This window comes from Rhododendron vialii, chromosome 12a (genome assembly GCF_030253575.1).
Source record: "Rhododendron vialii isolate Sample 1 chromosome 12a, ASM3025357v1".
NCBI lineage: Eukaryota > Viridiplantae > Streptophyta > Magnoliopsida > Ericales > Ericaceae > Rhododendron > Rhododendron vialii.
Genome location: NC_080568.1, coordinates 28,424,488 through 28,441,019, shown reverse-complemented (window position 1 = coordinate 28,441,019; position 16,532 = coordinate 28,424,488). Strand labels below are relative to the sequence as shown.

At 38.3% G+C, this 16,532-nt stretch overlaps 1 protein-coding gene across 2 annotated transcripts; it reads right to left on the bottom strand.

Moving 5' to 3' along the window:
* Positions 1–7,052: 7,052 nt before the first annotated feature.
* Positions 7,053–15,957, bottom strand: LOC131311553 (protein EARLY FLOWERING 5). 2 transcript variants are annotated; one of them, XM_058339048.1, is made up of 9 exons: positions 15,638–15,957; positions 14,975–15,068; positions 13,564–13,649; positions 12,485–12,534; positions 12,306–12,375; positions 11,148–11,229; positions 10,623–11,053; positions 9,843–10,361; positions 7,053–7,631 (listed from the first exon to the last, which is right to left on the bottom strand). In XM_058339048.1, exons 1-9 carry the CDS (start codon positions 15,716–15,718, stop codon positions 7,407–7,409), a joined length of 1,638 nt encoding a protein of 545 aa, XP_058195031.1. In that variant the 5' UTR covers positions 15,719–15,957; the 3' UTR covers positions 7,053–7,406. The 2 variants fall into 2 exon arrangements, with proteins under 2 accessions (XP_058195031.1, XP_058195032.1); XM_058339049.1 differs by lacking the exons at positions 13,564–13,649; positions 14,975–15,068; positions 15,638–15,957 and adding an exon at positions 13,031–13,113.
* Between the last annotated feature and the right edge of the window lie 575 nt (positions 15,958–16,532).

Here is a 16,532-nt window from a genome sequence, read left to right as displayed (position 1 = left end):
ACACAAGGACCTTAGACTTTAAAACAGTTTCGTCAATGGATTCTACACCTTGAGACAACTTAGCCTGGGCTAAGTGCCGTGTTGGCCATTTCTTTTGGTCTGTTGCCCAATTTTCTGGATTAAGGAATCCTTTTTGTTTAGAAAAAAAAAAAAACCAAGTTACTTGAGTTTAAGACTTGTTCGGTTCGTTAAAAATTTAATCGAGGATTCGAGATCTGTTTCTACATAAACGAACCAATTAAACTTGAACATAGTTTTTTAAACCCGTGAAGTTACCAATTCAATCGTGAACAAACGACTACTCAAATGAATTATGTTTTGTTTTTTTTTTCATATATACCTATAGCACCAAATTAAGCTCGGCCGGATTGGAATTTATTTGAGATAAACTCGATCAACTTATGGACAAACTAAACTTGAATACATTCAAAACCAAGCTTAAATATGGCTCGTACTCGGCTCGTTTATGCACAAAATTCAATTGGTTTTGCAGGCCTCAACAAGATCACTACAATGCCGATCTAAAACCCATGTCATGAAAACTCAATAGGGGAGGCCTAGGGCATGATATTGCAGATGATTCTAATCAAATATTTAGCTTAATCGTGTGCTGATATAATAATCAAATCTTGTTTTGAAAAAATGTTATTTGCAGTTTAGTCTTCCCTAATACATGAGATTCAGGAGAACTACAATTATGTAAATTAAGAGGAAAAAAGAACGAAATACCTTTACATATAAGCAAATAAGTCATGCTCCGTTGGCTACTAAATCAACGCGTTATTTCTTGTTAATCTGAACATGAAAAAAGAAGTTACTTTCTTTTTTAATAGTAAATTGTATTTTTTATAAGTATTGACCGAAGGGATTGAAGACCAAGAAGTGAGTCATTTCATCCAATTTCTTGGTTCCTGCGGAAAGGAAAAAAAATTCCATGCTCTTCCTTCCGAGAAAAACATGAAAAAAAGGCTCAAGATTCTTATTTATTATTTTTTTCTATTTAATAAACTGAGTAGAATGAGTAAAAGAGACTTCTAAAAAAATTCCGTTTGACCCAAAAAAAAAAGAAAAAAAAGAGAGACTTCTAAAAGACTAAATATAGATAACATACCGGGAAGAATGCCTCTTTGTAATGGCGAATGGTTGCTCCCATGATTTACTTAAAACAATCTTATAGGGTTTTGTTGCAATTTTAATAAGAAATAGCACACCGAAAAGTGATATTGGTTTCAAAAAGATTAGTTAAGATGCGCATAAACTGACGCGAACACCTTTGTGTAATAAAAAAACTAATGGTAATAGTAAGTCAGTTAAAGTATCAGCTGGGCACCTCAGTGATCATATGCTTCGATATCCAACCTGAATTTTCTTGGAAGTTTGAACATTTGGCTCTTTTTTCCAACCTCACCAACCAGCTCTAGAAGCATTAAAAAAAAAAAAAACCAAAACATAAACAAAAAAGTATTGATGACAAATACATAGAAAGTCCCAAACAATTTCTCACCAAATTCTGTGAAGGACTAGCCAAGACTTCTATTGTGCAAGTGACTTGGAAACAGGTAGTAGAGTGAATAGGTTAATTTGTACTACTATAAATAGAGACATGTATCAATGTCGGAGAAATCACAGAGGCCAAACTAAAGAGGGAGTGTAGTTCTGTCGCAGGAGGGATGACCCTTGCATTAATGCCTTCTTAAGGAATTAACAAGTGTCGTGCTCGTGCGACAGAACAACACCCAACTTCTTTACTCATTCTTTCTTCTGATCCCTAAAATATACTGCACCTTTGTTCATTACTCAACGAGAGAGAGAGAGAGAGAGAGAGAGAGAGAGAGAGAGAGAGAGAGAGAGAGAGAGAGAGAGAGAGAGAGAGAGAGAGAGAGAGAGAGAGAGAGAGAGAGAGAGAGCAAACTAGAGAGTTCGGGGAGTGATGTCGCAGGAGAGATGACGCATGCACTAATGCCTTGTCAAGGAATTAGCAAGCGTCATCCTCCTGCGACATCACATCCCGCAACTTCTTTATCCATTTGCACTTTTGCTTGCACTAATGCCTTGTCAAGGAATTAGCAAGCGTCACCTATATTCGTTCTCAGTACATTATACAAATATACATAGACAAAATTAGAGAGATCGGGGTATATGCTGCGATTGCTATTGTTTTTTAATCCAAACTGTTTCCAAATAACAATTAATTATGGTGCATGTTATTTAAGTTCAATTGTTACTTGTCTACAGCTAGACATGTCAAAGTATTGCACATAGTATTATGTTTTTTCCCGTGTAGGACCACATTGGAGCTATCCAAATGGTATATTTGGGGAGTGCGAAAACTAGTCCGTCCTCAAACTGTGTGACAAAAGACGTTGCCCGTTACTGGGAGCCGAGCATAAGAGCTCCAATTAATTATGTAATTAATTTTAGTGACGATCTTAAACTGTTGGACAACTCGACCTGGTTGTGTTTCTATATACATGTGTCATGATAATGGTGATATTTGAGAAGTACATTTTACAGTTTGACTAATATTATGGATGTTGTCCAAGTTTATTGGACAAGTTTAGATCACTCTAATGCTCTTTTTTTGTTTTGACGGTTAGGGATGTCTGGGTTAGTTTACGCACACCTCGACTTATCTCCTCTCCGGTTCGGTCAAATTAAGACAGGCCATCAATGGAAGGATTGGAGATTCACAAGAACTATTTTCCTTGCGGCCTGACCCCGAGCACTCTAATACTTTGCATCACGAGGATTGCTTGCAAGGAGAAAACGATTAACGTCCAAATGTTAAAAAATCTGATCAGAATAGGCTTCTACAGTTCTATGTTTAGAATGGAACATTTCCTCCAAAGTGACTTCCTCAGTTTGATTTGCCTTGTCTGTGTGTGTAGTTGCAGGGCAAGTACCGTTTCTTTTTCAGTTTGCTTTGGTAGTTCTCTGCCTTAGCACATGTACGTTGGTTTCGTTTGCTGCAGCAGGTCCAAGAATCCTAACCGACTTCCATGCATCGCGCTAGGTTGCCACGCGCAATTCAAGCCAAGACTTCCCCATTCTCAGCTGCAACAGAAACGGGATGAATAGCTAAGCGCGTGGCAGACGCTGACTTGCGCAAGGCCATAATTGATTACTGACTTGGATCTCATTACTAAGTCTTGGTTATTTCTCAAAATAATCTCTGCAACTACTCGGGCTTACTTCAGCAATTCGCTTTCGTCAACAATATGATTCGCCAAACCCCACCTCTCAGCTTGTTCTGCAGTGACATGGTATGGCTGTCAAAGACACTTCACAAGCTCTGTCGGGTCCTATAATGCATGAAAGCTTCTGAGAAAGACCCCATGAAGAAAACACCCCAAACCTGCGAAGAACAAACTTACATGAATCTTCATTAGATGATATTGAAAGAAAAAGGCATCAACAGTTGAAAAATCATGCTGTAATTCTCTCAGTGAATCGGGCAAATCGAAACGTTTCTTCTCTGGCTACAAGAATGCTTAGCAAAGTTCTAATTACTCCACTGGTATATATAGTGGTATAGCCTACCATACATATACCCTGGAATCATTACACCCAACAAGATTGTTCTTGCACATTCGCTCAAACTAACTTGGCAACCATCGACAAAATTTACTATGGAGTTGGCCAAAACAAATAGTCGATATTTCAGACAAAGAAAGACCAACATCACATCAACAATATGCTGATCAATAGTTCAAACAGGGTTTAATTAGTGTCGGTGTGGAAAGAGCTTGAAGCTCGCGTTTAAGATTTTGACATAAGATCGCCTCTTTGATTATCGTTAGTATTTGGGCTTGGTTGTAGATCCTTTTCTCTATTTTTGGATGGATATTGTAAGTGCCGGATGGCTTTTTAATGAATGCAATATTTGCTTTTGATAAAAAAAAAATATATTCAAACAGGGTTTCACTAGCTGATCTTGCATTTCTATTTCTATTGGGGTACTGAATGAACCAAGTTACTCGAGTTTAAGTCTTGTTTTGCTTGTTAAGAATCTGATCGAGATCCGTTTTTACATAAACGAACCAATTAAACTTGAACATAGTTTTTTAAACCCGTGAAGTTTCCAATTCAAACTTGAAAAAACCAACTACTCAAGTTAATTATTAAGATTATCATACCATATAGCAATAAAAGTCGGCTACTCAAGCTCGGCCGGATTGGAATTTATTTGAGATGAACTCGATCAACTGATGGACAAACTAAATTTGAATACATTTTCAAAACCAAGCTTAAACATGGCTCGTACTCGACTCCACTCTACTCTGCTCGTTTATGCACTAAAATTCAATTGGTCTTGCAGGCCTCAACACAGTCCTGGGCTTGAAAAGTTATTAGGCAACAAGATCACTACAACGCCGATCTAAAACCCATGTCATGAAACCTCAATAGGGAGGCCTGGGGTATAATAGTATTGCAGATGATTCTAATCAAGTATTTAGCTTAATCATGTGCTGATATAATAAACAAATCTTGTTTCGAAAAAATGTAATTTGCAGTTTAGTCTTCCTTAATATCAAAGAATGAGAACAACGATTATGTAAATTAAGAGAAAACAAAGAACGAAAGACCTTTACATATAAGCGAATAAGTCATGCTCCGGCGGCTACTATATCAACGCTTTATTTCTTTAACGTGTTATTTTTTGTTGATAAGAAAGAAGTTACTTTCTTTTTTACTGAATTGGATTTTTTTATAAGTATTGTCTGAAGGGATCAAAGACAAAGAAGTGAGTCATTTCATCCAATTTCCTAGTGCCTGCGGAAAGGAAAAAGAGTTCCACGTACACTCCTCCTTCCGAGAAAAGCATTAAAAAAAGGCTCAAGATTCTTATTGATTCTTATTTTTGCTATTTAATAAACCTAGTAGAATGAGTAAAAGGGACGTTTGAAGGAAAAATATAGATAACGTACCCGAGATGTCTCTTAGTAATGGCGAATAGTTGCTCCCGTGATTTACATAAACAAATCTTACCGGATTTTGTTGCGATTTTAATCAGAAATCCCACACTGGAAGGAGATATTGGTTTCAAAGAGACTGGTTAAGATGCGCGTAAGCTAGCGCGAACATCTTTGCGTAATGAAAAACTAATGGTAATAATAAGTCAATTAGGCCCCGTTCTGGAAATGAAAATAACTACTTATTTTTTAAAAAGGCAATTTCAAGCTCAAAAATCATGTATTTACGTAAATAATTTTCCTATCAATATGGATCTTGTTTGATAAATCTCATTGAGATCTTTTATACGGTAAAAAAAAAATTGAAAAATAATTTTTCATTTGTATTATTTTTGAGTTTGAAAATATAAAATAAGTACTTATTTTTTAAGAAGGTGTTCTGGAACGGAGCCTTAAAGTATCAGTTGGGCACCGCAGTGATCATATTCTTCGATATCCAACCTGAATTTTCTTGGAAGTTTGAACATTTGGCTCTTTTTTCCAACCTCACCAACCAGCTCTAGAAGCATTAAAAAAAAAAAAAAACCAAAATATAAACATAAACAAAAAAGTATTGATGACAAAAACATAGAAAGTCCCAAACAATTTCTCACCAAATTCTGTGAATGACTAGCCAAGACTTCTAGTTATAGTAGTCCAATAATGTGCAAGTGACTTCCAAATTCTGTGAATGACTAGCCAAGACTTCTAGTTATAGTAGTCCAATAATGTGCAAGTGACTAGCCAAGACTTCTAGTTATAGTAGTCCAATAATGTGCAAGTGACTTCCAAATTCTGTGAATGACTAGCCAAGACAGAATAGTAGTCCAATAATGTGCAAGTGACTTGGAAACAGGTCGTAGAGTGCATAGGTTAATTTGTACTATAAATAGACATGTGATCAATGTTGGAGAAATCAAAGGCCAGACTAAAGAGGGCGGGGAGTACTGTCGCAAGAGAGATGACTCTTCCATTAATGCCTTGTCAAGGAATTAACAAGTGTCGTCCTCGTGCGACAGTACATCGCGCAACTTCTTTACTCATTCTTTCTTCCGATCCCAAATGCTATAACATACTCCTCCTTTATTCATTACTCAACACGAGAGAGAGAGAGAGAGAGAGAGAGAGAGAGAGAGAGAGAGAGAGAGAGATTATAGAGTTCGGGGTGTGTTGTCGCAGAAAAGATGACGCCTGCACTAATGCCAAGATGCATGCACTAATGCCTTGGCATTAGTGCAGGCATCATCTCTTCTGCAACAGCACATCCCGCAACTTGCCTTGTCTGTAAAGGAAAGTGACATCCTCAGTTTGATTTGCCTTGTCAGTTTTTGTGGGGTTTGCCCTTGCCTCTTAGCTCATGTAGATGTAGTTTGGTTTCGTTTTAATGAACTCCCTTTGAAAAAATTATCGATAACGTACTAATGTTGTAATCGAGCCGAATGATTTTGTAATTGCGGAATAGTTATTGATCTTTGAAGTTACAGGGATTCCATATTTTTAGCTGTTTTTAAACCGAAATTGGTGAAGGAGAGAGCAACCAGCATAGATATCTCTTTTGTTCTGTATGTGATCATAAGGACTCTACTTACTCCAAATCAATCAAAAAGACAATAGTTTCTCTCTCTCTCACACACTTCTGGTTAAGAGGACTACTCCCGCTAGTTGGTGCGACGACCACTTAGAGAAAGAACACTTTTAACTCCACATATTTTGCCAGAACTGCCACCAGAATTTTTGGCTGGTATTGTTGCTTTTCACTGCCTTGGATAATTTGCTCACACTATACGGATTAGCGGGTTGATTAAGGAAGCTGTTTCATTAGGCTTGTTGGAGGAATATTAGATCCATCCATCATCCATTTGCCAAAAGCGCAAGATTTTACAGGAATTGATCTTTATTCTAGTTTCCTACATTAAACCACGAAAACCTTCCCTACAAAATTCATTAGTCGATCATGAGAGAGAGAGAGAGAGAGAGAGAGATGACCATTTCAGACGCTGATAGTTCTTTGATCTGCACTACAAAACCAAGAAGATCAAATGTCCACTGACTGTATACTTCAAATCCATCTCCCAAATTAGTAGCAGTAAGAAATTAGGATGTCTCGAGCTTCAATGCGGTACGAATTTCTAACTCTCCAGTGTTAAACATATTCATCGTTCACTACAGAATACAAAAGAAGTTCAGTTCAAGTACTCGGGGGGTTCCCATAATCAAAGATAGAACCAAACTTTGAAGACCCAAAAATAATTGAAAATCATCACAAACTTAAGGATCGAGATGATTCAAATACTGCATCAATGGAAATGCAAGGATCCGCAACAATACTCTGGAGGACAATGGTTCAAGCCCATTGAAATGCAGATCGGTCAAAATAGTCTGTACACATTGCTTCCCCAACGTCAGATCTCCATGTTCCTGTTTCCTTGCACTGCCTCATTCGGAAGAATGAGCTCAACTGTCTAGGGCACCCAGAGCCTTCATGTCCTCTAAGAAAGCCGTGTACGAGTCATCAACACTTTGCAGTTTTGGCGCTGATGAGGAATTAACCGACTCGGGTTTTGTGACAGTTGGAACAACTGCAGGCTTGATGGCAGCAGCAGGTGCGGATGACAGAGATTGCTTTGATTTGGGTTTCGGAGCAGCTGTCTCTCTCCTCACGCGTACTGATGCAGGAACCTGTATTTACAGAAAGAAAGTTGAAGTTAATATGGTAAAGTACCAAAATAAAACTTAAGAGCCACAACAACAACAAAAAAAAACAAAACGTCATTGCAGAGCACCACTTGAAGCGAGAAGAAACATAATAACTCCAACATGCAATCAGCTGGCCTCATTTCTTTAGGTTTATCTCAACGTTTTCTGTGTAGCTATTTTTTGTGTCTTGATGGGTGTTAAATTCATCAAACAAAAAGCCAGCAAGGGGGTGCCAGCTGTGTGCAAAAGTATCGATGAGGGGTTAAATAATCCTAGGCACAATGAGCACAAATAAAACCAACTTCCGAGTTTGATTATTCTTCAAAAAAAAAAAAAACCGCCAAAGGGAAACTGGAACGTGATAATGAAGAACTTAGTCATCATCCGAATTTAGAGAACCTGGGTGGGCAGTGACAAAACTCGAAGTGAGTTACATGCCTATGGGGATAGGGGGAGCATGTCTAGTTCTAGTTGGAAAGGAATCAGCTCATCATCTCACGGATCTTTCCGTTCTAATACTCTATTCCAGAGTTCTCAGTATTTATTAAATTTCTTCCTATCTAACAAAAGGCTATGCCATCACATCATAAAGACTTTGTTGAGAAAAAGAAAAAAATGGCTTTTCCCGGATTAACTGAAAGATGAAATGAAAATGGTATTCATGGAACAGGAGAAAGATTTCCCATTCCTTAGCCGAAAAGATATGTAGCCATGAAAGAGGGATTTTTTTAGAATGAAATATGGATACTAAAAATCTAATTAGTTGTGTTCCTGGCGATTCTGGTATTGAAGAAAAAAAAGAAGGAAAACTTCTTCAACCCCACTTTAGAAAGGAAGGGGATATCTATTTAGGTTGGCGTAGTGTGTTCTTTTAACTGCCTGAGAAGGGCGATGACCCAGCCCTTGGGGCTGAGCCAGGAAGATCGGTTCACTTAAAGGACAGTTCTATTCTAAAGAAAGATGAACAATACCTACACAAAATCTTGCTTTAAAAACAAGTTCCCCACCCCTCTGAAAGTTCTTTTGTTCTGCTTTTGCCAAAGATCCAGAAAACAACTGACAGCATCAACTATTTTCTCAGAGTACCGGTGCCCGAACAAGTAATGCAACAACGAGTATACCCAGTTTAGACACTTGGATCCTCTAATTATTATTTTACATTGGAAGGATCTCACACTAGCCATAAATGACATAATCTAGCCTTTCACATATGTAACAGATAAAGATTACATATTCTTTAATCCTATATAATCTTAGATAATTTGAAGCACATTATCAAAACAGATAGCACAAGGCAAAGAATCAACAGCACTGGTTCCTTTAGTCTTGCTCACCCACTGGAGAGACTTAACTAGCACATTCTTGATCACTCCACGGAAGCAAAGATTTAATAACATCCAGATCACTGGTCCCAGGCTGGAGAAAGCCAAAGAATAACAACCCGAACAATTAATCCGACACTGTTGGACTCTAGATACTCTAAGACAGCTCTCTCTCGCAAGCCTACCTCGTTTCTCGCCCACTCCTCTGCAAGAACTCACATGCACCAATATGCCAACTTCCCTTCCTAACAACTTGACTACATCCCCATACATCTTATTTTGCTTCAATTTAAATGCTAGGGAGAGAAGTACCAAAATAAGAGGCTTCCTCAAAGCAAAACCCCACAAAAATCGACAAGATCTATCTTAAAAATTCCAAACTCTACTATCTTTGACCAAAAGTGTGCTTAGATAATAAATCTGCGATTCGGCCCAACTTACCATTGACATGCAACAAACAAGTATACTACAGTTTTAAATCCAGTTCCCAACTCTCATGGAAGTGAAAGTGATGGCTTTGAATTATAAACGATCATTATCCAGTTTCTAACAGTGAAAGTGAGAAGGCAACCATAATCGACAATGGCTTTGAATCATAAACTCATTTCCATCTCAGTTAAAAGACCTGTCTACCTCTCAAAATGTTGTTACAAGAACTCTTAAAGGACATCAAATTCAAATTTCACAAAAAACAGAAAAAAAAAAAAAAAAAACCACCCTCCACCAATATAGACCAAAAGTTTTGTTCAGTGCAAAAGACAAGCTGCCATTAACTAGGAATGTATGCTTTAACATATTTACCACTGCATATTATGCTTACCCATGACATAACAATGCAATATACTAAATTACAATGCGCAGAGGAACTCACCATGGACGTAAGTTCTGGAGTGTGCTGAGCAAGTGGCCTCTTAACAACGGTAGATGCAGCCGATTTGATATATGATGGCTTTTGAGGTACAGTAGGCCTTGTGACAAAATCATCCAGAGGGAAAGGAGGAGGGCCAGGTGGTAGTGGTGGTCTCAACATAGGAGGTGGTCCGGGGGGAGGACCAAAAGGCGGCCTTGGAATAAGAGGAATCATCATTCCAGGGGGACCAGGTAGTCCAGGAGCAGCTAATGATGGCCGCATATCTGGTGGAGGTGGGGGTAGGGGGAACCGTGAAATTCCCGGGGGTAATACATCAGGCTGTAAAGTTGGGACTTGGGCATGCATGGGTATTCCAGGTTGTGGCCTTGGAGGAGGTGGAGGGGGAACCATTTTAGAAAGATCTTTGGTTCCAGAAGAATTTCTAGCCTCGGATTCAGATAGCACACCTTCAGAAAGATCACTTGCCAACTTCAATGGCAAGCCAGGTGGTGGAGGGGGTGGAGGGAGCATAGTTGGTGCCTGAGAGAGAGAGAAAGAAAGAGAGAGGCAAAAAGTTAACATTCCCAGTTTTTTTATTTCACAGATTAGATGCAGCAAGTATATACAAAGTTTCATGTCTTTCCTCTTTCCTTTTTTATGGAATCAATCCTCAAAGGATATACTACTGAAATTCCCCCTCCGAGTGATACTTCTACAATCAAAAGCACCTCTTTGGGCCGAACTTCATATTTCCATGCCATCAAATGATCATTTCCACAGTGTGAATGAGGAAGAGCTTACCTGAGCCGGCAGCTTGGAGATTGGATCATCTGACTTCGCAGATTGACTATTCTCCCTTCCAGTAACCCCAGTGCCAGGTGGAGGTGGCTGAGTAGACTGATGGGGAAGTGCTGGTGGAGGTGGAGGAAGGGGAGGGCGAGTTGAAACATGTTCTTTGGGTGGGGGGCCAGGAGGTGGTGGTGGCAAAGGAGGCAGAGGCAATGAGGTAGACGAGTTGGCCATGGCAGGCTTTGGTGGCATAGGAGGCGGAGGAGGTAAGGGCAAAGATGCAGGGTTGATTGAATCATCTCCAGTATGTGCATCATCAGTATGAGGCATGGGAGGGAGAGGTGGAGGTGGAGGAGGGGCAGCCAAAGCAATATCCTCCGCTTCTAAATCCGATGATAATGCAGCACCACTCGACGATGCTTCTGACAACGGAATTCTTGGTCCTGCAGGTAAACGCCAAGACAGGATCAGAGAGAGGAAGGGAGAGGGAGAGGGAGAGGGAGAGAGTATGGTAAAGACCAACAGCAGAAGAAGTACCTATTGTTGATTTAAACATAGGAGGCTTTCCAGGTGGTGGTGCTCCAGTAGGATTCAATGTGGGGTGATAGTAAACTGAGTCCTGCATTGGTAAATAACTACACGTGTGTTATAAAAATAAAAAGACATCATGGTATACAGGAAAACTCATTTTACCCTTGTGGTTTGGCCTTGGAGGACTTCGCCTCCATAACATTGAATTAGCTATTTTGCCCCATACTAGTTTCACCTCTTTGCCGTCGCCCATCCAAATTAACAGAAATTGTGCCATGCAAATATTTTGAATTAGGCATGACAAACCCTATCCCAGGAGGAGCCACCATTGGCAATCCATTTCCAATCCCTCACCACCCTTGTTGCTCTAACTCGCCTTGCACTGTCGCAACTCCTCCCCCCAATCCCACCACTGCAAAACCCCTTGTGCGCTGTCATACACATGCACAGACACATACAGGTATGTACTTCAAGCTAGTTCTCCAAAATCACTAGGAACTCCAGTTAAACATTGCGAACTTGAGTTGCTATACGATAAAATATCAAGTCCATTTCCAATTGCTGATTACATGTATATGTTGGGGTGTCTGTAAGTGTGTATATATACAATATACACGTCTACAAAAACGAATTGACAAATGCATCGCACATCATTGGATATGCACATTTAGGTAAACAATGAAAGTACGTATACCAATAAACAACTAACTTTAGCGTAAATGTTGTTTGTATCCACGTATGGAGAAAGATGGAAAGAAAAAGAGAACGCTAGTGTGAGCATTTGAAAAACCAAAAATCAAAATTTCACTAATCAAAACAACTCAGAAGATGGATTGGTGATGTGATCCAGGTCACTTGATTTGCAACACTAATTACGTTTATAAGACTAATATGGTGTTAGCTTAACATTTTTAATTCTGAGGCATGTGTGTTACGCATAAGAGATGCAAGGAGAGTAAGAGAAGAAAGAAGACAGGGAAAGAAGAAAACAAAGAGTTTAAGTATATCATTTTACATGTCACTAACGGAGTTAGCCTTGCCCTTTAGACCAAATGTCGGAAAACACAAGGTGGCATATTGATTCCAGGGAGGTGAAGAGTCCGACCATCCACAACAGGGTGAAAAAGAGTTTTCCCTTTAGTAACTAACTGAGTAAGAGATTACTTCAGGTTTAGGGTGCTTGACTCTTTCTTCTTCCTCCGCATTTGTCCGTCTTCGGGGAGGTCCCAAATGACTGCAGCAGACGTAAAACAAATGTACTTTGTAATGAGAACAAAAAAAAAAAAAAAACTAGCTTCTTGCACAAAACAACAAAAAAGAAACAAGTAAAACCACTCCTTCACCTGAACATGACTGGTGCTTCACCCTTCTCTTTCATCTTATCTTCATATTCCTGCTCAGAGAAACCAGGAAGATTTTGGCCATCACATACAGAGTCTCAATAATGTTAAAAATGCAGAAAAACGTTAAGTCCCACAACTTAAACATAGGACATGCAAAATAGTTAGCCAACAACAGAAAGACAAATGACAAATGAAAAAAAAAAAAGAAACTAAAAAAAAGGAAGTTTGCCAGTTGAGGTAATTGGGTAAATTGATCTGATAACATAATGATTCAAGCAACAAATAGCACCTCAATTTTTCTCATTTATTCCAGCATTTTCCATGAAAGTTGCAACATTTCTAAAATCTTCAGCCACAATTCTCTTCACTATATTTTCTTTACCAAGGAACACTCTAACGTAGTATGGATGCCTTTGAAACCAAATTCAAAGGATAGTGGCTCCTTATTGTGATGAAACCACGTATTTCTCTAACCAATTATTATTGTTCCAAATATTTCTCGAAAAGGCACACATCACCAGCCCATTTGGAAGATTAAAGAAGTACCAGAAGTTCATCCCCGCGCAGAGGAAGTATCTCATCATATTATACAGAAAAAGCATGGGGTCCAGCCATTTGCCTGCAAGACCCTGGAAATGGCAATTTGTAAGAGGTCAATTTTCATGTAACAGCGCAAAGTTGGATACACCTCAGGCCCTCAACCAAGAAATGAAATCTGTAGCAGGGTGTATCTGCACCCTATTTCCCCTTGTCCCTCTCTTCCTTTGTCTTTCTCTGCTAGTTAAACTCGATAAATGCCTAAGAAAGAAGCAACCGCCCACAAAAGAGAAAGAAATTTGTTCAAACTCATCCGACATCCTAAATAAAACTTGGCACTCAGGTTATACTTAGGCAAGAGCAAAGCCAATTATGTGATATAGACCTTTCAATCACTTTTTTAAGCTGTTATTACTGCAAAGAAGTGTAACTACAAAGGTATTTACCATAATTTTGTAAGCACTTGTCGGAAAAAGTTCATATATCCTTGCTAAAGGGCAATTATGCTGGTCAATGTATTAGTTGAAAAAGTTTGCCATTACCTTCCTCTTCTTAAGGACAAGATTCAGTGTGTCTTCAAGCTGCCTCTTCTTGTGTTTTCTCGCTTTATCCAAAGCACCATCTGCCTCTGCACAATTATCGTAAAAGCCAGGCTATCTTATTGGGTAGCTACACAACAAAGCTGGATATACAATGTAAAGAATGCAAAAAGGGAAGAAAAAGAAAAGAAAAGAAATTTAGATTGCAAACAGCATCCAAGTGTATATAGAATATTTCCAAGTCCCTCAGGAGAAAAACCAAACCAAGCCTTTAAGTCCCAATCAATTGAGGTCGGCTAGATGAGCATGTTCTCTCAATTGAGCTCTGTTGAGGGCTTTGTTTTCCATGATATCCAACACACTTAGATCCTTTTGAATTACTGCCCCTAAAGTCTTCCTCCTACGTCTCCTCACTCGAGTTCATCTCCGTGAATGGAAGACTGAATTATTTCTCCTATTCGATTACGATTCCCAAGTTTTCACTGTATCCTCCCTACTCCAACGTCTTTAAAAGCCATGACATACTATCCTTGGCACTCTTTCACCACCATGTACTATTTTATGAATGCCAGATTGGCATCACCACCATGCTCAATTTGTATCATCATACGTAAGCATTGACATTTATCTCTTAGATCTTAGTATGTACATTGCAACGGTTTTTCTGTCCACGTATAAGTACAACTTTTATATTCACGTTTGAGTTCAAAATATTAGTTGCACATGCAAAATCTTTCTTCTTTGCACCAGTTTTCACAGCACCTTTGGGAATTACCAACTTGCATATAATTCAGACCTAAAATTTCTACATTCATTGGTGGAATTCAGTATTGCTAGATGGCCCCAAATAACTTAATACCTACATCAAACGCTTAAGGACAGAAATATCGGATAGCTATTTTATTACTTGCAGTCGTACAGTTGACATGAGCTACAACTCAGAACCAACATTCCAAAAAAATGTGTCTAAATTAAAAAGTGAGCGGCATGGACAGGACAAGGAGAGCCTGCCCCTGCCACATTTCATTCCTAGGCAGTAATTATTTGTTAATGATCTACCCGAATCTCCCAATTTATAACCCAAATAATATTGTACATGTAGAAACATCATAATTGAAGTTTGGGAGTCAATAGACTCTAAGTCTCTAACCGATTACTAGAATGCATTGTCAGTTGTCACTTCTTCTTCTTTTTTGATAATGTCAGTTGTCATTTCATGTTCAGGGAAAAAGAACAATTCTTCATGAAGTATACAAACAAATAATTTCATCTAGATGACATAGCTAACTGGAGAAATATAACTAAATTACATTGACAAGTAATAAACAACAAATAATTATCTCTCTTGCAATAATCTTAAGAGTAAAAAAAATTATCACACGATCCTGATTATGAGAGTCAGAAAATGACTTACTCATCACTTCTAGCTTATCGATCTGATCCTTAAGTGTCTCGGGATCCTTCTTCAATATCCCCACCTCCCGCACTTTCTTCCTTTCTTTTTTGTTCTGTTAAACATAACAGAAAGAAACACATATAATGAGGTCCGCAATCAGAACATGCATCAAATGCCTGAATGACAAAATGTGAAGCTAACGTAAGCTGCATATAAAACTACTATAAAATCAATTAGAAAGTGGGGTATAGGCTTTAGGAACAAGGCTGCTATGCGAGGCTTCTTTTGGACTATTACTAAGAAAGCTGATACCTTACGGATAAAATGGATCCAATGCCTATGTAATTAAGAACCAATGCTTGAGGACCATGAAACTCCCACCCAGCATGTTTTTTGGTTCTGGTATATTATTGGTAATTGGCAAAATTGCTATAATACATTCGTATGGCTTCACAAGCGAAACATGAACCTTTCCCATTCAATCCCTATAAAACCAATCAGAACACGAGTGGCATTTCCAACTAAATTCCCAGGAGACATATTTCTAGGGCAAAAAGACCGGGAAAAAAAATTCGCACTATTCGCCCACACCGGCACACGCGATACACACCGATTATATAGTAAGACAACTACGTACGAGCATAATAAAACCCTAAAAAAAAAGGTGCAATAACGACATACCCTCTTCAATTCCTTCTTGCGAAGCTCCTTGCGGTAGGCGTCCGTAGGGTTCATGACTTTGCCTCCCTTTGTGGTCTTCATCTTCAACCTTCTCTCCTCTCTCTATATATATATCGTGTATACGTACACTTGTATGTATCGATGGGTTTTTTCTTCTTCTTCTTCTTCGCTGTGGACTCGAATTTGCAGGGTGTAGTGAAAAATCGAACAGAGACGAAGAGGATTCGGTTTGGGGTTTTTGTATTTGGATTTGGCTTACTGGGTACGGTTCTTTGTTTACAGTGCGTTAGGTTATCGTGCTCTAAACGAGAAAAATTACTCACCGCGACCTGTGGTTAAGTTTACTTTCACTTTGACCCATCGAATTTACGGCCCATTTTTGTCAACGGTCAAGATTTTTTGGAAGTGTGTTCCAAAACATATTCTTAAAAAATATTCCGTAAGTAGTTATTTTATATTTTTAAATTTAAAAATAATGTAAATAAAAAATATATTTTAATTTTTTTTTGCACCTTTCAAAAGATCCCAATAAAATCTATATTGCTAAAAACATTATTTGCTAAAAAAAATTTAGCTTAAAATTGACTTCTTCAAAAATAAGTATTTAATTTCGTTTTTGGGACGAGCCAAATAGTAATAAATTTTCCTTGAATGTGAGGCAAGTAGTATCAATAAATGAAAAAAATATGCACAAAAATACTTTAAGCAAGCAATCGTAACAATAAATGTTTTTATTTTAATAATTGATTTTTTTTATCTTTTAATCAAAACTTTACTCTTTGAATTCTTCATGTCGAGATGAATCTTTAAGTTTTGAAACCGAAAAGAAACATCCTTTAAATCCATTTTTTCAGTTAAGTGTCTTCTTGTAAATTTATAATTTGAAACTTATTTC